General features: G+C 40.1%; 1 protein-coding gene across 1 annotated transcript in view; it reads right to left on the bottom strand.

The window, feature by feature from the left end:
* The window catches only part of NUP210 (nucleoporin 210), a gene marked incomplete at its 5' end in the record, with an annotated part of 113610 nt that overhangs the window by 73851 nt on the left and 18813 nt on the right, over window positions 1–20946 (bottom strand). The window contains 8 exons of the mRNA XM_019537020.1: window positions 667–822; window positions 5057–5194; window positions 6934–7074; window positions 7842–7948; window positions 8274–8342; window positions 8809–8967; window positions 9851–9983; window positions 16915–17065. Of these exons, the coding sequence (XP_019392565.1) occupies window positions 667–822; window positions 5057–5194; window positions 6934–7074; window positions 7842–7948; window positions 8274–8342; window positions 8809–8967; window positions 9851–9983; window positions 16915–17065 (1054 nt within the window). The remainder of the gene's footprint in view (window positions 1–666; window positions 823–5056; window positions 5195–6933; window positions 7075–7841; window positions 7949–8273; window positions 8343–8808; window positions 8968–9850; window positions 9984–16914; window positions 17066–20946) is intronic.

Below are 20946 nucleotides of genomic sequence, written 5' to 3'. Positions count from 1 at the left end.
AGTTTCCTAAGCTACATAAAATGCTAAAGAAAAAGCATTCAAATTTATGGAAGATCCATAACAAGCATAAAACAGAGACACATCTTTCTCATTTGCTTCCAGCTACAGTGATCCTTTGGTAGGTCGGCTGCATATACTGATCCTAGATTTTTACACTAGGTCACTACTCCAGACTATCATCCAGGAAAAATGTGGAGGTGCAGTTTACAGGAGTTTTGAAAGCCCCTGCATTCATAGTGAAACTATCAACTACTTAAGGGATTGAGTTTTTGGTATATAGATCGTCATGTGCGAGTTTGTAAAATTCTGGCCTTTTGCCTTTGAAGGGAAGTTCCTAACCACCTGGATAGTATCTTCTACCATTGTTTATATAAAAGGAGAACCCCCCCCTGCTCAGACCTCTCCCAGAAGCATTTTTGTTTTAACTTTCCTGAATCAGATTGTGGATCTCCACCTTGTAATGTTCATTACCATATTTTATAGGAAAACTTCAAATTAAGATAATTAGAGTTTAAGAGGAGGCTCTGGTAGTGTGATCCAGCCTGATCCAGCATATGGAAGCAACACTATGTGAGACTGCTCTGTTCCTTCACTGATAGTGCTACTTGTCTTTAGAAGCCACAAAGAAAGCATCTTTCAGAAGTGAATACAGAAAATACTGCTTACCTTCATTTCTCCATAGTGTAGTGGGTTCTGAACATCATTTGCCTGTATAACACTGACACCAATGTCACTCCCAGTTGTCATTACTCCTTTGACTGTTACTGTAGCAACAGCCTGGTTAGAATAGGACCAACTGAAGTTTCCACTTCCACCATGAGCCTAAAATGTAGATAGAAAATTATTTAGCCACACTAAGATAGCATTCTGTTTTCTTGCTTATTGTCCATCAAACCATCATATTTGGATGTACTGTATAAAATATTATGAACGCGCTGGCTAGGGCTAGGATTCCTAGGGCTGAAACACAGCCAAAACAAAGCCCCACCATTTTAAATAAGCCAGTTCTGGGATCAGCAGATTACTACCTTTTGTTCATTTTAATTTCAGATTTCTTCATGCATGTATGTTGTATTAACCAGTCTCAGCTACAGCTGCAAAATTCTAATCCTCACAGATCCCAGTGGTTAATAGTGCTTGTAGTCAGCATATCATTTCACAAGTCAGCACAGCAGAGGCCTGGCATGTATGATTGCTGTATTGTTCAAAATTGTGATTAATTTTCTATTGCTGAAATCCAAAAGAGAGACAGCCAACTGGATGATTTTAGGTCTCAGAGTAGCTAACCTGCTCTACCATGGCAACTGGCTTCTACCAGTGGGAATTGCTGAGGAGTCTAAAAGAAGGGGAAGAGAAAAGAGAAGAATTGATTTTGTGCTGTCATCATATCTTTATTTTTTGCTTGAAGACAATGTTAGCAGGTCTGTCTGTAAACATCTGGCATATCCATTGCTCCAAAAATTCATCATTTGGGACCAAATGATAGGTAGAAGTGAGGACTGTCCATACATTCACATGCAATACTGAGGCCTGTACACTGTACAGGTCAACCTCTCATGGAAGGACCTAGTAAGTGCTAAACCTAGATGCTCACATCTATTGGGACTCTATCTCCTAAAAATCAAAAAGGTTTTCAGTTCTTGAAAGATCTTAAGATTATCCTCTGGAATTTAAGGGGATTATTTCAGAGGTCATAGGGAGGTGGGGAAGGAGGTAGCTGGGAAAAGAACAAGTTACTCGATTTTATAGTCCATAGAAATAAAGGAATGACATTACCCATCAAGTAATATAAAAGTTTGTGGACATTGGAGCATAACACCATCTGCTGTCGCTTCTTATTCATCTAAAGTCAAGAACAACTGTTTTTCTCATCACAATTAACACTGTTGTCCTCAGTCTTCAATATTAAAGACTATATAAAGAAAACTATTACATCACTACAGAATGTCTATTATTTAAACAGTATTATAAGTTATGAAAATTTTCACTCCAACAGTTGCACAGCAAAGCATATTGAAAATAGTCGTATTCTTTAACCGCCCCCTTTCTATATATCATCCAGCTGCCCCTTATGTCCACCTGTGGAACAAAATTCTATAGCCAACAAGAAAAGCTACAAATTATGTGGGTGTTCATTTCTATAGCATAAGTAACAATTTCTACATTGATTTTTATGGACACAACTGATGTAAAAATGTACTATAAAAGGTGGTTATTAACATGGTAACTCCCTTCCTCTTGTGAGCTTTTACATAACCCTTTACAGAGAGCAATTTGAAAATTACTGGTCAGTAGGCAACACTATGCAAGAGTAGGAATAGATCTGGGAGGGTGGAGCGGGGGGAAGAGAGAGAGAGAGAGAGTGTGTGAAAGCTCAGATTCCTTTAGGCAACTCAAAACTATCTTCTCAAAATATTTTGGAGACATCAGAAATTTCTGAATATGCATAGCTTCCATTAAAATATGACACTGGTGAGAAGACTTGCTGGAAATGTTGTTGTCTTAAATGTTTAAGCAGAGTCAGATCTGCTGATTGTTCAGATTTAACCCCCCACCCACCCCCAACAAAACAAACTACCAGAAAGGATACAACTTGACTTACTAATCCTACAAAGCTAGGAATCTGAATCTGGCTTCACTAATTTGTGAAAGCTAAAAAAGATATTCAAGCTTCCCTTATTTATAGTAAGAGAGAGTTTATTCAGAAGATACACTGACACAAAGCGAAACATGAAATCCCTGTAATACCATTTGGACAGAATCACTTCTTGGATCATAAACAAACTTTGGGCCTGATCCAATGCCAAGAGCATGAGCCAAAACCCACTGAGAAGCACAAGGAGAGTTATCCACAAATAGGAAGTGCAATCAATCCATCTGCTTTAAATTAATAATCAGCACTAAGAATGAAATGCCTGACCTGAGACATGGGGGTCTAAGCACTGTGCTGGAAAGTCACCCTGAGGCACAGATCCAAACCCTTTCTGAGTAAACCAATTTTGTTTCTGGGACTTGTGCTCAGGTATGCATGTACATAAATTGTCTATACATACTACCTGCTCAACAAAAAAACTGCCACACACATGGCTAAAGGGAAACAGAATTCTACCTCAAATGATTACTAATACTGATTAAAGTATATGTACATGCTGAGAGAAATCTCACTAAAGGAACCGATGTAGATGCTGTTTTAAAATCAGTACCAGTTCTATTTTCATGAAAAAAATTGGTGCAACCAGTTAAAAACAATGATCTTTTTAATTTACAGAACATAAATGTATTAGCAGGATACTTAATGCAATCTATAAGCCAGATAAATAAGAAAGAAATAAAGAAAGTTTTTAGAAGACCATGTAATCCAAGTCTCTCTCTCCCTTGAGTACAACAAATGTAAACTACAGCAAAGGTAACAGAAAAGTGCAGAAGACCTAAGCATTGTTATTGTGGTTGATACAGCTGTTATAAGGTGAATGGGCTTGAGCTGAATTTTAACCGCACAAAAAGTAGAAAGACACATGCTGCCAATATAGCCAGTGGTGTTTCTCAATCTTGTACAGTAGTGTAGAAGAGCAAAATTTTGCCCTGTATGAAGGCTGTTAGTATGCAATTCAGTCTATTTTCACATATGTACACGTTGCCTCTTTTACTGGAGAGTTCAATCAGAAAGAGACGTGCATCTCTAGGGACCTACTTAACTTGTTATTTTGCAGATTTCACAGAAATCACAACATGGGCATTGTCTCCAAAGTCAGCAAACTGAAAGCAAACAAAAAACTAACCAAACAAAAACTTATTAAAAATAAAATGTTGGCTCCCCAGTGGGAGCTAGCAGTCCCCATGGCTGCTGTGGCCTGACCTCCCAGCCTGCTCAGGCCAGGGAGCCACCTGCGAAAAGGGGAGCAGCCAAGATGGTGGTCGGTTCCCCCTTCTCCCTCCCAGGCCAATTGGCTGAGAGGGCTGCCAGTCATGTGGCCCCACCCCACTCCACCAACCAATGGTGAGACAGGGCTACATGACAGACAGCTCTCTAGACTAATCAGCAGTGACGGGCAGAGATTCACGATGGACAGCCCTCTTGCCAATTAGCAGCAAGGAGTGAGGCCATCAGCAGCAAGGGGTAGACTCACAACAAAAAGGCCACAAAAATCAGCACCATGTGCACAAGCAGCCTGTAAAAGTCCCTTTCACACACTGCGATTTAGGTAGATCTCTACGTACCTCAGCATTTCTCAGTTAGCTAGGTAGGAAATGTATGTGAATTATTTGAGGCAGAATCTGTTGGAGAGTATTCACTGGGAGTGCATGCATCAGCAGTCAGAAATCTGACTATGTAAGCACTATACAAAAAGATATGTTCCTAATTCAAGAATACAATTTTACCTAAAGGTACCAAAAGAAAAACAGGTTGCTTCATTAACTGCTTCTAGTACAGCGCAGCACAGCACAATGAAAAGACAGTTTAGTTTAATTTTGTGCCTTCACAAGTGTGGAAGCATGGTGGAGACCAAAGGAACATTGGCATAAAAAATTACCACCAAAAGATCTACTATATATGAAGTTCTGGCTTTTGCCTTCCAACAACATTATTGTTACAGGAGCAAAACATGAAGGAGTAAAGGATGCCAGTGTCAAAGCTCTGAGGATTTGCTCATTTACCCTAAGATGCTTTCTTGGCAGTCACTACACCTGCAAATTCATAGATCTGTTTGTAGGAAGTTAGAAGCCTCTCATTTTTATTAGTTAAAAACATGGCACTATGTTTCTGTTAGTTTGTATTTTGTAACCACGCTGTAGTCAAGAAAAAGCAAAAAAACCCAACTTTCTGTAATTATAGAAAATTGAAGCAAAAAAAAGAGATACTTTTTTCTTTCAATCAGTTTCTAACCCATGCAACTAAAATCCAGTGAAATTCTACCAAATACAGTACACTTCATATACAAACCTGCTTCCAACATCCACACTTAATATACAACGCTGGATTCCTAAAAATAACTACTGGTATCACTGAATCTGCCAGAGCAACACTCCCTGCATTTAGATGACTTGTTTAGCATACCTTTATCGTATACTGATAGGCTCCTGCCTTTGGCTGCCATGGAAATGTCAAAATGCTTGGTGAAAGGACAATGGGAACATAAATTTCAACTTCCTGCTGGTTTCGCACTGGAACAGGCAGTGTATGAACACCCCCATCCTGCAAGAAGTAACAGCGCATACAGTTATAAGTGACACATTCACAGGTCTTTCTAAGAAGAAAATTCTGCCCTTATTTATAGCCAAGTTATTTAAGAAACTCAGAAAGAGTCAAGCATCTACTTAAGACCATTTTTGCTACTACTAGGTCAGCAATTCCTCCAATAAAGTAGCAGCTGGCTGGAATAATGTCCACTCTTACATTAGATAAACAGCATCAGTTATTACCATGGAATTATACCTGGTTAATGCCAGTTTGCAGGCAATTTAAATACATAAAAACTCCTTGCCCCACTCCTTTTCTAACTCATCACTCCTTCACATAACAGGAAAAGACAGCGGATGATGGATGGAGAATGCTGCTTCTTTATCAGATCACACACTGAAACTGTTCATTATGCTGTCATCAGGAGCTCCTCCAGGACTTTATTTATATCCCACTTACTCCTGGTGAGGTTCTGCTGGTACTGCAACTGCCAAGGCGACAGAGAACCCATTTCAGGGGAGCTAACAGATAAGGGGACATGTGACTGAAACAGAAGGTAGGACTGGTTTACTGTGTTCAAGCAGTCACTAGCAAGCAAGAAGGTGCATAAAATACCTGGATCCATCTGTTTATACATCAAGTTTCAAACAGAAGTCATACCCCTCCCAAAATGAGGTGCTGGATGGCTGAATCCTTGCCTACCTGCCCAAATGTCCAGGCAGCAGAGAGGTGTCATCCTTCCTGAAACAGCCCCCAGCTACTCAACACAGCTATTAAGATATTTACCACAGTGCAGAACTAAGCAGTCACACACAAGAGCCACACACAAAGAAGCCAGTCCTGATACTTACTCAGACAAAACATCTGAAGATGGCCAAGAATTCACTTGAGTGAAAACTTCAGGATTTGGGCCTTCCTCTTTTTAACTATCACATGCTTACTTGCAGCACCAACAAATTTTTTATGTTTGATTTCAGGGTCTTATCAATACATATTTGGCCGATTCAGGGGACAGCAATTCAATCTGGTGATTCAAATCACAGTCCCAAATTGATTCACCTGAATCTGATTTGGAGGTTCGGCCACTGCCAACTCTCTGAATCAAACAGGCCCCATCCCATGCCCACTCTCCCAGCCCTGTCAATGGCTGCCCTGCCTGGCCCCAGTGTCCAGGCTCTTTAAAAAAAAAAAATGCCCTGCACTCACCAGATCCTGCCAGGTACAGGGGGGCACTCCCCACTGCTCCCCAATGCATGGGGGGGAGGAAGCTCTGCCACAAGCCCCCAGAGACCCCAGTAGGTAGTGCAGCGGCCGGCGAGCACAGGGCTTTTTTTTTTTTTAAAGCACCGGGACCCTGAGGCCAGGCAGGGCAGCCACTGCTGGGGCCGGGAGAGTGGGCAGGGTTTGGGAGGTGCTCAGGGCAGCTGGGGGAGCAGGCAGGGGATGGAGCCTGGTGGGGGTCCCTCCATGGTCCCCTCCTCCCTCTCCCCCTGCCCCCTACTTACTGGCATTGAGTGGCGGTGGTGAGCTGGGACTGCCCGAATTTGCCCAATCTCCTCTGATTCAATTCAGACCTTTTTATTGGTCTCCCGATTCAATCTGGATTCGGAGATTTGGCTGCTGAATCTCTTCCTAATTGAATCAGCAACCAAAGCGTCGCACAGCCCTAATACAAATGCTTCTGACATGTATGTATCAGATATTTTTTCTAAGCATACTGGCAAAGCAGAACATTTCTCAATATAAAGACATACCTGATCTACCACAGATGTTAAAGCAGCATCAATAATAGTTTGACCCTTCTTTATTGCTTTCACATAATGATATGATCCATTCAAAGAGGATTTCAGAATCTCAAAGTATTCTTTGGATAGCTCTGTATTAATTCTGATATTCTGAAATTAAAACATCACACATGTATTGGTACAAATAAATGAACAAAAATGAGTATCTTGTAAGAAAACCGTATTTTATTTTTATTTTTTAAGATCGTATATATAAAATGATCCAGAAAAATAATGATACCATCAGGGTAACATTAACAGTCATTTTTCTGAAAAAAGAAGAATATTTAGCTAAAACTTCCAATTCCAGATTTGGCAGAAATTTTAATTTTATTGCTAAGCAATTTATATTTTACTACTTCAGATTTGTGATTTCTCCTTGCTGTAACCTCTGAAGCACATGGGAACATATTAGTCCATTTAGAAAATGTTTTCTTCTCAATAAGGACTGAAAAACAGTCCATACTTTAGGATGCAAACTGAGTAGATATGCAATAATCCTCCATTGATACAGTATTTTGACCATCCACAATTCAGCTGAATGATTCAGTTTGTAAACATATTGTTTAACACTAGAAAATTACAATACAGTTCAGTACCTTGAAAAGGTAAGTTACACTCGGCACTTATCCCCATTGGCTGCACTGGTTTGCAAATTCCAGTATATAAAAGGTACACAGTGCATACTTCCCACAATCTGATCCCATTTTTCTCTGGAACATGATCTCTGTGCATCCCTTGACAAGAGCTACTCAGAATGTTTTACAAAATTATTTAGAAGTTTACATAATTTTAAAATCTATTTAATAAGAGATGCTTAGCTATTTGTCCACACGAATTTACATACATCTAGAAACATGTACGACTATTTCACTTACATCAGACAAATACATTTTATTGCTTGATCTATCATACACTTCAATTGTAATTTCATACAGTCTGCCGGTTTCCAGGACCCATCTGTCACCAGGATGAATTGTAAACCCTGTAAAAAACAGAAAACATTGAGCAGTACAGACCACAAAGCTGTTCAGATGATGAACTACTATGCAGCATGTATATATAGAAAAAGTCTGATTCTTAAATTTTGTAATGGTACTCTAGTTGCTTGAAGATGGTACAGATGGAAAAGTAAATCTATGCTTACAGTTAAAACTGTGTAAAACCTAAACCCATTTCTAAAGATATGCCTACTGTAGTATAGTTTATATTTACAAGTGTATAAAGGGATTCAGATAGCAAGGTACATAGAGGCATTAATATAAACTCTTGTTAAACAAACACTCAGAAAATTTACCACTGATACTAACCTAAATACCCGGGATCCACAACATAGATAGTGCAGTTGGGTAACCTGGAGGCACCTTGCATGCGAATACGTGACCTCACAGTTAAGGAATTAAAAAGGTTTTGACCAAGGTAATTAAAATTAACTTTCTGCTGGGACTGCTTTCCTGGCTTTTGCCAGGATCTATCTCCAAATTTCTGGGACAAAAAGAAGATAAAAAACATCATCACTCAGTTACTTGAGAACACACTCACCTGTTCAGAAAACCAAGAAAACAAACCTAACCACACACACTCCTGCACGGACAACAAATAGGATAATTTAACTGGTCTTTTTCAGCCTTAATTTCAAATGGCATCTCAGAGCATCTGGAGCCTTTGGTGCAACTGATCTCATAACAATGTTGCTTTCTATGGCTCCGTCTGCTATTGCTAATTTTCAGACCATTGGGAAAAGCTTGGATAATTTTACCTTGGTGCGTGGCAGAAAGTAGAAAATCTGCCTACTGACATCAGGAGCTCAATGCTAAATTAAAGAGTACCACAAAGAAAGGATATTTTTGTGCCCCAGCACGAGGTTAGTTTGTCCCTGCTGCAATGCAGTTACAGTTGATGTTGCCTGATCCAACTTGGCAACAGGCCGAGCTGAATCTCCCTCAGGGCCCAATATGTTGTTCTGAAGCTGCAGCTCGTACTGATCAGACGGCATGATTAATTCTGTAACAACATAAGAAAACATATGAAACAATAAAAGCAAATGTGTAGTTGTTTGGACCCTGTTAATTATTGCTGATTAATTTTTTTGTTATTGATGCCTACCACACATTGATGTTGTTGATTTTAATTGTTTTGTAGAAAATGCATTATCAAGGCATGAAACATTAGTTTCATCATTTAACTTAAACTATTTTCTTTAACTGCAGTGCTTAAGGGAGACCAACATCAGACCAATTTCTGGTCTTAGCCATGGGAAATATTTCATAACAAAAGTAACAGAAATGCCAGATAATGTATTCAATACTACTGGCTGGAGATCTATGATAGGTCTCAGAGAAAATATTATTTGATATCCAGTTTCTTAGAAGAACTCTCAACAACTAGAAGAGTTTCTTGTAATTGCATCCATAATGTAAACAATTCTCCTCCTCCCCTGAAACAAGCATGTGTTTAGTACACCATCTTTTAATATTTATATTAATTTGCCAAGAAAATATTCAGGGTAATATCTAAATGAAGCATGTCAAATTCAGTGAGGCGGATTTTCATTCTGTGAAAATAAAACACACACTAGAAATTCAAATTTTGCTTGATGAAACATATTTGGAAAATACAAACTTGGCTCCTCTTGCAAAGTGTTATTTGTCAGCCTGCCTTAAAAACACATAATTGATCTCTAAATAAACTACTCTTCTGCCCAGAATGAGCATATGTAGTAGCATTTGCATGACAGAAGAGACTAAAAGATAATTTCATTATGAAATCTGACCCGTCTGTGAAGGAGGTTATTTTATCCATGGTGAATTTATAAACCTCCAACATTTTCAATTTCTAATAGGTGAAAAAAAATTATATAAAATATTTAAATTGAAAAAATACAAACCTGCAATTTTGCCTTGTCTTATTTTCTGAACTTTATATTGAACTGATGTTCCTACCAGCAGGTAGATATCAGAAGCTGGATTTAAAAGGATGTTTTCCAAAATAAGCAATCTGACTTCAGCAGGCTGTACATTCTGTTGATTAAAAGTCAATTTTAGAATAACTGATATGTATAGATGCATCTATGGAGAAAAAAGTTGTAAGAACAAATCTACAAAAATATTAAATTATTTTGAAATAAAAACCCTGTTCATTTACATCAATGTTATTAGCAGTAATAAATGGCAGAGCACAATCAAGTATAAAGAACTGCTTTATGCTGCATTATCAACAACCAACGGGAAACAAGCAAAATGAAATATTAACATATACTGCAGGTTCAAGCTCTAAGTATTTAATTAAATGAATAATGTGCTTGTTGTGTAAAATATCAACTAAGGATCACAAAAGAATAGTTCTCATATATACCAGCAAGTAACATTTTACCAACTAATTGAATAGAGACCCAACTAAAGGAAGAAAAGTTAAACAACAAAGAGGGGCAGAAAGCAAGTCAAGGTAATTAAAACACTTTAGTCAAAATCATTTCTCTCTAAAATTATAGAGGTAAATAATTATTACAGCACTACTTGTCATGTCCCTCTTATTGAAGATCTATGAGAGCTTTCATAAAGCTCTCCAAGATTGCTTTCAAAATGTCAGATTTATAATCTCAACTATAGAAATCTTCTGCTCTTTCTTCTTTTACAGTGTGATATTTGAGAAATATTAGTGGCCAAATATATTGTGCAAATGCAAAGAATGATTCATTTGCTCTTAAGTGAAAGAACGCAGCCCTTGCAACTTCAAGAAGGGTGAGGGCAGAAACACTTTGCGTAGATGTGATAAAAAAATAACAGACGCCACTGTAGGGGTTCCCATGTCCTTAAGGACTGGAAGGAAGGCTGGCTGGGGAGATGAGAGGAAAGATCCCTAGTTCAGTGGAATTCATTTAAACAAGTGACACCCACATACCTCCCCCTTCAAACCATGCCCCCTCTCATGCCCCTCTTCTTTCTTCCTGTGCATCTGGGACAAAGGACTTGTCTTCTTTATCCCTGGACCAGGTGAACTGTGTTTTAAACTTCTTTTTTTTAATTTTGTCCAGGCCAAACCAAAGAGAAATTAACAAAGGCCCAACATGTTAAATGTAATAGTGAGAAAACCTAAGCATGAATAAGACCAAATTGGTGATGCTCAGTATCTCCAAGCCTGCAGGCGTTGCTCCAATACGTTACTTCTAGCTCAGCGGAAAATGTTAGCTTTTTCCTCTAACTGTACAATGGATACATTTTTTCTGCAATGATGAATAATGCAATACATATGCTGTCTATGCACAATTACTTCCACTCTACTATAGATTCCTCTTTTAACCAGAAGTGCGTTCGCCTAATGGTGCATACGGTACTGAGGCACTCTATTTAGTGCACAGTGCTCCTGTGGCTCCCATGTCAATCAGAACCCAGATTTTGTGACAGACTCAAGATGCTACTGAAAGGACACTGTATTGAATTAGGTGAAAATAGGACATCTTTATATAAATAAATAAATAAATAAATAAATAAATAAAAACGTACCTGTGCACGTGCCAGATTAAATTAGGAAATTATTCTCAAGTATTTCACGTAATAAGATTTTTTTAACTGCTCATTGTAAGCCACCCTCCCTCCCCTAGTCTAATTCCCAATCTATGATGCAGAGAGTAAGTTGTGGGTACAGACAGATGAAGTCATTATATCAATTTTGAAATGAGGAAACTTGCAGCAGTTCAGCTTGACTTTCATGCATCTGCCCTACCTCACAGTAAAGTGGAAGCTAAATCACAGTGATTTAAGCAGCTGTTCCAATTCAGGGTACAAATCAAAATGATTGTGAAAGCATCCTGGGGGATCATTACAATAACAAAAACAAAACTTGGAACTCTGGCATGGCAGCAAGTTCTGTAGTGTACTTAGGTTGGGTGAACTCCAGATTAATTATTGCTATTCTGAATAAATCTTCACTGCAGAGGAAATTCAGATATCCTCATTGGTTCCTCCTTATCTCAGAACAAAATCTTTCCTCCTGAGTTTAATGGTACTTTCAACCCTGGCAAGCTAGCATGGTTGTGGATGCAGACCAGGCCCCACATGCCTCTGGCTAAGGCTGATAACTCACCCACTCCGAAGCAAGCACATAGTCCTCCAATACTTTCTCATAATTCCCCCCAACACAATTTTTCACACAGTTCACTGAGCAAGAATAAGAGATGGTCATCTCTTTGCAGAACAAAGAATCATGGTATGATGCTCCCTAGAGTCCAGAGAATCACACAGATGATCAAAGACCTAAAAAGGACACATTAACTTGGGTTGGGCTTACGCCCTGGATGCTCAGAATTGGCTGCTAATAAGTAAACTAATTCTGCAATGAAGACATCTGAATGGCAACACAGTAGATTCCTCTTATTGTAATCACTTTGGGAAATGGTGATTTGATTCTATTAACCAGCTGATTCCGTTAATAGGAGACCCTTTAAGAACACAGATACTCACTCACCCCCCCCACAGTCCCCTGGCCCTGCTCATGCCTCTTGCTGCCCCCTGCAGCCCCACCTCGGCTCTGCTGGTGCCTCTTGCCCCTGGCCCATAGCCCTGTGGCCTGCCAGCCTTGCTGGAAGGAGCCCCTAACTGCCAGGGCTACAGGACCAGGCACCAGGAGGCAGTGATTGCTGCAGCAGAGCACAGCCTGGCTCCCCACCTGCTGCTGCCCACTGTGAGCTTGGGCGCAGGGGGTAGAACCAACTCCCTGGTGCAGCATGCACTCCCGGAGGCAGGGGGGAACCCAAGCCCCCCAATCTGTGCACAGGATGGGGGTGGGAGCAGGTGCAAGTAGTGAGGGCAGTGGTGTGGGGTTGACCCCTCAAAGCTACCATGCACGCAGTGGGTGCATTGCCAGGGAGCCCGAGCCCTGCTCCCTGACCCCCCCAGACAAGCTGCCAGCTGCCTTGTCCCACTGCCCAACTCCCTCCCTCCTTCCTTCTCTACAAGGGCTCAATTCCCTCCCCCCCTCACTTACCTACAGGAGCCGCTCTCCAGGCTGCCTGGGGTCATGTACACGTACAGTAAATGCACATGGCACCCCCTGCCTGACTGCCATCCTCCCGCTTCCTCCCAGCCCCCTGCAGGCTGGAACTCTCTGCCAGCCTCTGGAGGGCTCCTCCAGCAAAATGATTCTAAAACCAAAAATTGTGATTCTAACACGAGAACTTTTTACATGTAATAATATACAGATGGTTTCAGTTTTCCCATATTGATTCAAATAGGTGGTTGATTCTATTAACCAGCAATTTTATGAAGCGGAATCCACTATACTGTACTATACTACTGTTTCAGGGAGGAGCTTTAAGCAGGCTCATAATACTGGTCCAGATATATAGCTTTAGCTCAATCCAGAGGACCATGCCAGCCTCAACCACTCTGAACTGTGCAGAAAAGCCCCCTAAACAGTTTAACTGCTTCCAGGTAGAACGTCACAAGTTAACTAGTAATTTGAAGTTTTTCGCTAACTCTGAGATCCTTAACTGAACAATGTCATCAGCAGACATTAACTTAAAACAATAATGAACAATATTACATTACAGAGAAACAGTAACAGGATAAATAAAATGTCTTGAGTCAAAGAGTAAAACAACCTTACAGCTAGAAAGAAACACTCAGGAAAATAATCCATATTAAAGGAGAACTGTTAAAACACAATACATTTCTGCACAGACACACTGATTCAGATTTAAAGAGACCTTGAGAGCCTATCTACACAAAGATTTAATGCTGTCTAACAAATCCACTTCAAAAGTTAATTCAGATTTACTTTCCTGAGTACCCCCACGCTGACCCATCCCAAAAGCTCCTGACTTTTAGTTGTGGATTAAGTCACAAAATCATGCTTCCCCTCATAATCATGTGTAACCACTGTAACAACTGTAATCACTGTAACCATTTGCACATTGAGATAGACCAACTCTGAGGACTTGATGCTTAAAGTTTGTTTTATTTTGTTTTACCTTTGTTTTAAAAAGGTAAAAAAAGATAATTAAGAAAAATTTAAAATTTTCTTTTAACAGGGACATTACTCTATATATGTATAGATGGGATAGTTGTATCCTTTCTATGCGAGCCATTTAATAATATATCCTTTAGAAAGGGACCAAATAAGTTGACAAACTTAAAAAAAAAAAAAAAGTCATACAGCAGTAACCACAGTGAAGCTCTCCACTGTATTCCTCTAGCTTCCTTCTACCATTAGGGTTTGCTGTCCTTTATATCCTGACAAATAAAGAATATGGGTGAAAGAGTTTCAGTTCAACTATCAACTCTGTGCTATATGTTGCTATGACTGAGTAGTCTATTTTCCAGTGGAAAGACCCTGGAGTTAAAGCAAATGAACCCAAACAAAATCTACTGGGCACATGAAACAAATTCTAAATTACCTATTTTGTGGATCGTGTCATATTTGCAAGAGCTGTAGAAACTTAAAGTTTACCTCTGCAGCTCAAACCAGGGAACTAATACCAATCTATATGTTATTCACTGGGCTACAAAAGAATGGAAACAAAAACCAGTCTGCATTGGATTCCTGCTCTATTTAATTTCATACAGAATATGAATCTGCCTGGGAGTGGAGACAGACAGACAGTGGATAATTAGAGATCTCAAAATGTATTTTCTCACTGTGATCCAATATTTCTTATGTCATATGTGCTCTTCAACTGTGCCACAAGATCAGTAGCAAGGTTTGGAGAGCTGTTTTACTGAAGATATGTACAAACTGCAGCAACAGTAAAAGTTTTAAAAGCAAGAGTAACTAGAAAATCATGTACATTTGTGAGTGGAAGCTATTTTTTTCAGTAGCAGTTCATAGAACCTACTCAGAAATGAGTAAATATGAAAATACACTCAACTACTGAGGCAATGAGAAAATAATATAAATAATAAAAGAATAGATGCGTAAAAATAGAAAGAAAAAATAATGAAGAATACAAGAATATGGGGCTAGACTGGTTTAATTTACAATAGCTAATCTGAAGTAACTTTATAGGTGATGGAATCATTCTGAGATTTCATTACTGCAAACAAAATAAGGTCCTTAAGATGTACTATTATTCTATATCAATAAGAACTTTAGGTACACATTTTTCAGGTACCGGTTCAATAATCTAAAGCAATATATTTTGCAGTACAACAAGTAACTGCACACCTGGAGCTGCAAAGGATAATACTGAACACTTAAAAAAGACTCCCAAAAATAAACCTACAAACATAAGAACATTTATTTCTTGAACTCTTTACTGCAAATTTAATCCAAATGAAATTCAAAATATTCCTGTATGAAATAATCCAGAAAAAAACCTAGGAATGCTTAACTTGTCCTCTCTCTTAATGTAGTTAATTTCATTACAAGGATTAAAATGAAAACACCTACTGTAGATAACAACAAAACAAACAGCATAAATCTATATGATTGCTGGGAAGAATGCTAACACCAAGTTACACAAACTTGTAAAATTGGTATTTTGACACCAATACTTTCAGAGACTGGAATCTAGAGGGAGATTGAATTAATTCCTCAGCAGTAAGGACTGGTCTGATGTAAGGAGCTAGAGGGTAATCTTCATTCAAACACAATGGACAACACAGATTTAAAAAAAAAAAAAAAAACCCCAAAAACCCCTCAATGTTTTTTTAAGGGACCCAGATGAGATGTTTGACATCTTAGGCTAGATCCGTGCTCGTCTGGATACATGATACGTGGCACCGCAGACTCATTTGCAGTGCTACACACCACACATGCAGGTGTGCCCCATGCTGTTACTTTGCAGCATGGGATTGGGGGAGGTTTAACCCCGGAAGATTCAGGGGTCAAGAAAAGTTGGATGGCGTACATGGCGGCAATGTACACTACCCAAAACTGGAGCCTGGCCAGCTAGAGCCACACTCTGGCTGCAGGTCAGGTTCCCAGCTGCAGGAACGTCACTGCTGCAGCTCCCTGAGGCTCCAAGTCCCCAGGTAAGGCTGCTGGGGCCACTACAGTTGCATGGCATGGGCATTCCCTGGGACAAGTAGCAGTGGCATAAAGTGTGCCACTGCTACTTGTCCCCAGGGAAACAAATGCCCACGGTCATGTGAACGTGGCCTCAGTCTCCACTAGATATTGACAATTACTCTGTAATGTGAATGTTTCTGTTCAGTAACACTAATCAAAACTTCAAGTCTGTGAGACAACCAATTTGAGACTGACTGTGCTTCAAGTTTCATATATGCTTCAGTACTTTGCTGAATCAGAGTCCTAGTGAGCAATATAACACTGCACACTATTAACTGGAGGCTACAAACTGGTCTCCGTTGTTTAAGGATATTATCAATAAAGACAGGAACGCCTATTTAGAATTCTGTATTTTAGAGCACTGTGAAAATGCCAGGGATGTGGTAATACTCTAAGAAGTAACTATGTAAAAGATGGCATCTTGGAAGTTTAGGTCTATTGTTTTTCCAATTGATTTTGAGAAGTAAGCCCAAGTCAGAGGCCCCAAGCTCACGTTACATTTACACCACAACTTACACGTTAAATGCACTATAAATAGCTACATGCTATATGTTCAGCCAATTTATGACAGCGTAAAATGACAAACCAATCAAAAAATATTCCACATAAAATGTGTAACATCTTTGTGACTGCTTTGTATGGTGCCATAAATTAACATGTGGTACATCCCAGCATCCCAATAACAACCATCAGCTGATTGTCAGCATTAGGACCTAAGCAGTCTGCTACTTTCCTGGTCCTGATACTGGCAATTACTGATTCCTGGAGCTCAATGGAGACAGCTTGGTCCAATGCCAACAGTGGGCTGTGGGATGGGTGGATTGCAAGGTTCCTGGTAGGTAAAGCCAAGAGGTTTTTGCCCTGCTGAAAACCTTGCAACCTTTGGACACAACCATTTAAAAGTACCTGGCCCTCGCTCAAAACTGAACAGTAAGAAATTCTTACCTTGTAGACATTTTCCTGTATTCTTGCTTTTAATTTGGAACTTCCTGTTTTCATTCCAGATACTAGAATCGTGTCTCCTTGTTTGGCGACTTTTTCCATTTCTGATATATAGGAAGGTGGTATGTAAGTTGATTCTAAGAACTTGAGTATACTGAAAAGTGAACAGAATAACTCAGAGACAATAGTTAAGAGTTTAGAACTACACTATTTTTTTAATTCCAGTGCAAATACCACAGCAAATTTAAGACACCTATCCTATACCTGAAATACATGTGCAATTTCCACTTACATTCCTCAACACAGGAATGGCCTCTAGGGCTGCTTTGTGTAGAATAATTCAGATAAAAGTTCATCAGGGCTTTAGATATGTATGAGAAGCATAGATATGTTACATCTCCTGTTGGTGTACTTAGGACAAATTAAACATAGCACTCTCTAAATCATTGTGGCAAGGCAGATGTGAATCTCTTAGTTCTTTAAGCACTCAGGTGAACTGGAAAGGGTTTCTGACTTTTGTAATGTGGATAGAAAACACCATATTTACTTAAATATGTGATTTGATACATTACTTGAAAATAATATGATGACCCCCACATAATTAAATTCTATATATAGAAAAATTATAAAATTGTGATCATTTTCAAGGTAAAGAATCTAATTATTGGAGGTTTGTCTCGACTTTACCCCCTTTCCAACTGCTACAGCAAGGAAAATATATCTGGAGGTCATGTAGCCTCCTTACCCTCTACCTCCCAACTTCTTTCCCCTGCAGCCCTTTCCCTCCACTCCTATCAGACCCGCTCTCCCTAAACACAAAGACAAAATTGAAAACATTAACCTTGATATAAACATACCTGTAGTAATTTGCAGATAGTACTCATAAACTTAGTTAATCTAGAATTAATGCATTTTACCTTTTTTGAAACTACTGCAAGTTTCAGCACAGATACTTTGTAAACACATTTTTAAGCAGCACTTTTATACAGTAAAAACTATGCCAAAAGGCTCATGATTTACCATATAGTTCAATGGCCTGGGCCAAAAGCATACGGTGATCCCACAGCTCAGCACTGCTCAGTATGTGTGTGTACTCCAGATACACTTGCCCCTTACTCCCCACCCCCAGGGATCCATGTGCTAATTAACCCCATACTTATGACTGAAACCAGGTGTTCTTGTCCTGAGTCCTGGAATCCTCAAAAAAATTTACACACAGGTTAAGTGAAGGGCAACCTGGTCCATATCTACTTCATGAAGGGAGGGTGGGAGTCACATTAATCATACGTGCCAGGCTGAGAGAGGGGGTGAAAGAGGGACTCTTGGTGAACTGTTTGAGGTCCCATTTGGTGATGTTTGCCAGGCATTTAAGGCTGGTAAAGAAATAACAATCTTTGGAAATGGGAAAGAAAGGCACAGCTCAGCTGTGAGAGTGAAGAGAAAATTGGAAGATATTCAATGTAGTAGCTCACCATGACCTGAAAAAGAATTTGCGCACTACCATATATCTTATTCAGATGGGCTGTACTAACTTCTCCTTGTAGTAGGATCCCACCATTATAGTTGCTCAATATGGGCCATATGTTTTATAGACATGCTTAGTATTGGCTGCATTTTAGTCAGTTTCACAGCTGGTTTCCATTACTAAGCACATACTGCTTTTTAGTGTTGGTAGCAGTTTAATGATACCCAGTGTATTTAATGATGTTTCCTTGTATGTTAATGTAAGATAAGGGGCTTTTTTCCTCATGCTGACATACAAGTGGAGTTTTTTGTAGTCAGTGGAACTTTACATAAGGAAGGATAATCTGGAGCAGAGTACTTCCTGGTGAACGGATAGATGACAGGTGTTAATTGAGGGTCAAATTTTAAAGGTTGCTTGCAAAAAACCCTCTTTGGCTGGAATTCTTTCAGGAGAATAAGAATATCAGGTGCCTGATTGCCACTAAAAGTTTTGAACTCAACTTCCTTAGGCTTCTCTGAGAAGCATGGCCTGAACATTTTATTATAAAAAAAATGTTTTGTAGGTATGTGGGAAGATATTAGAAACCAAAGCTCCACTAATACTGTAAATTAACTGATATGCAAACTTTTTAACAGTGAGGAAATAACTTCTAAAACTGCCTACCAGAAGACGCCAGGGGGCGAGGGGCGTGGAAAAGGGCAGAAGAGGATTCTTCAGTGCTTGGAGTCTATAAGTCAGCAGTTGATTTACTTCTCAACACTGGGTAGGAATTTCAGAAGCACTTGAGTAACTTATGCTTTTCTACGTGCAAAAGCTGAATTACTTAAAGTTCAGTTGAAGCAGTAGAAACAACATAGTGTGAAAACAGCGATAAATGCTTGTAAGTGTCTTTTGGGAAGTAGGACAGGCATTAAGGTGCCTTTATCAGCGCACGAGTAAATGCTAGAGGTCAGAGCAATGTAACCATTTCAATCACAAACTGAAACAGTTTTCTTCATATAAAAAGCTGTGAGAGGCTCTGGTTCCTGATTCGATTCAGTGGAGATTAGGCCCGATTCAGTGGCCAAATCTCCGAATCAAAATCAGTAGACCCTTTAACCTTTCCGCATTGAACTGGAACCCTCCGAATCGATTTAGAGAGATTTGGAAAGATTCGGATATAGACACAGCTTTAAATGTTTTTTCTACATAGCTCAAGGTACCAGGAGGCTCGTCAACACTGTGATGCTGGGGTGGATGGAGCATCCAAAGAAGCACAGGGAGCTCCCTAGCATGCTTGGCAGAAGACCTGGAAGTGGAGGGCGGGGGGACCCACACTCCTGTGGGGCGCTCCACCCATCCCAGCATTGCAGTGTTCACAAGCCATTCTTGGTGCCTCCAGGTATATAGAAAAAACATTTAAAGCTGTGTCTATGGCAGAATCAAATCTTCAGATTAGGATTCAGCTGAATTGAATCCGGGACAGTGTTCTGAATCAATGAATTGAATTGCTGTCCCCGATTCGGACCAAATCTGAATAGAATACGGCCCGTTTCGCACACACCTAGTGTTTAGACTATGATTTGAAACACAAGTCCCATTGCAAATAAATGGCCTGTTCAGCTATTTCAGCAGGTAATGGCCATTACTTTACCCACCCACAGTGGATCCAGGGTGGGTAGGGGTAGCGCAGACACTTGATAGCAGAAGGTACATAGTTGACAGCACAGAGGTTGCAAGCTCTAAGCTACAGAAGAAGCGCTTAAGGTGGAGCCCTGTCACATTCCTAGCTAAAAGGGAGGCGTACACCCAATGGAAAGGAGGGGACATCACCAGGGATGACTATACTGCAGCTGCTCAGGGATGTAGGGGGGCAGTCAGGAAAGCCGAGGCAGAGATGGAATTAGGAACAGCTTCCCGGATTAAGGACAATAAGAAGTCCTTCTTTAAATACATAGGGAGTAAAAAGAAGGTTCCGGGTAATGTGGGGCCCCCGTAGGACACATTAGGAAATTTGGTCGTCACATAAGATGACAAAGCCAACATATTTAACGATTTCTTTGCCTCCATCTTCCTAAGCAGGGACCGGAACAGCCACCCCCTGCTGGGCCCCCCCATGCCCCAGGGGAGGCACACCTGGGCCAAGGGTTAGTAAGGAATTAGTTACGGAGCTTCTGGAGGGACTAGATGTATTCAAGTCAGCCGGTCCGGACGATCTCCACCCTAGAGTACTAAAGGAATTGGCTGAGGACCCCTGGCATGGTTTTATGAGCACTCATGGTGCTCTGGTGTGGTGCCAGAGGACTAGAAGAGGGCCATTGTGGTTCCCATCTTCAAAAAGGGGAAGAAGGAGGACCCAGGAAAGTATAGGCCAGTTAGTCTTACCTCGATCCTAGGCAAACTGTTCGAGAAAATTATGCTGGCACACATCCATGAGGGGCCAGCAGGGGATTTCATGCTTAGGGACAACCAACAAGGTTCATCAGTGGCAGGTCCTGTCAGACCAACCTGGTGGCCTTCTATGATCATATCACCAAATCATTAGATGCAGGGGTAGCTGTGGATATAGTCTTCCTCGACTTCGGGAAGGC

The sequence above is a fragment of the Crocodylus porosus genome, unplaced genomic scaffold (assembly GCF_001723895.1).
Source record: "Crocodylus porosus isolate Cpor-Errol unplaced genomic scaffold, CroPor_comp1, whole genome shotgun sequence".
NCBI classification, from domain to species: domain Eukaryota; kingdom Metazoa; phylum Chordata; order Crocodylia; family Crocodylidae; genus Crocodylus; species Crocodylus porosus.
Note: the sequence above shows the minus strand (reverse complement) of the source record. Positions and strands in the feature narration are given on the sequence as shown.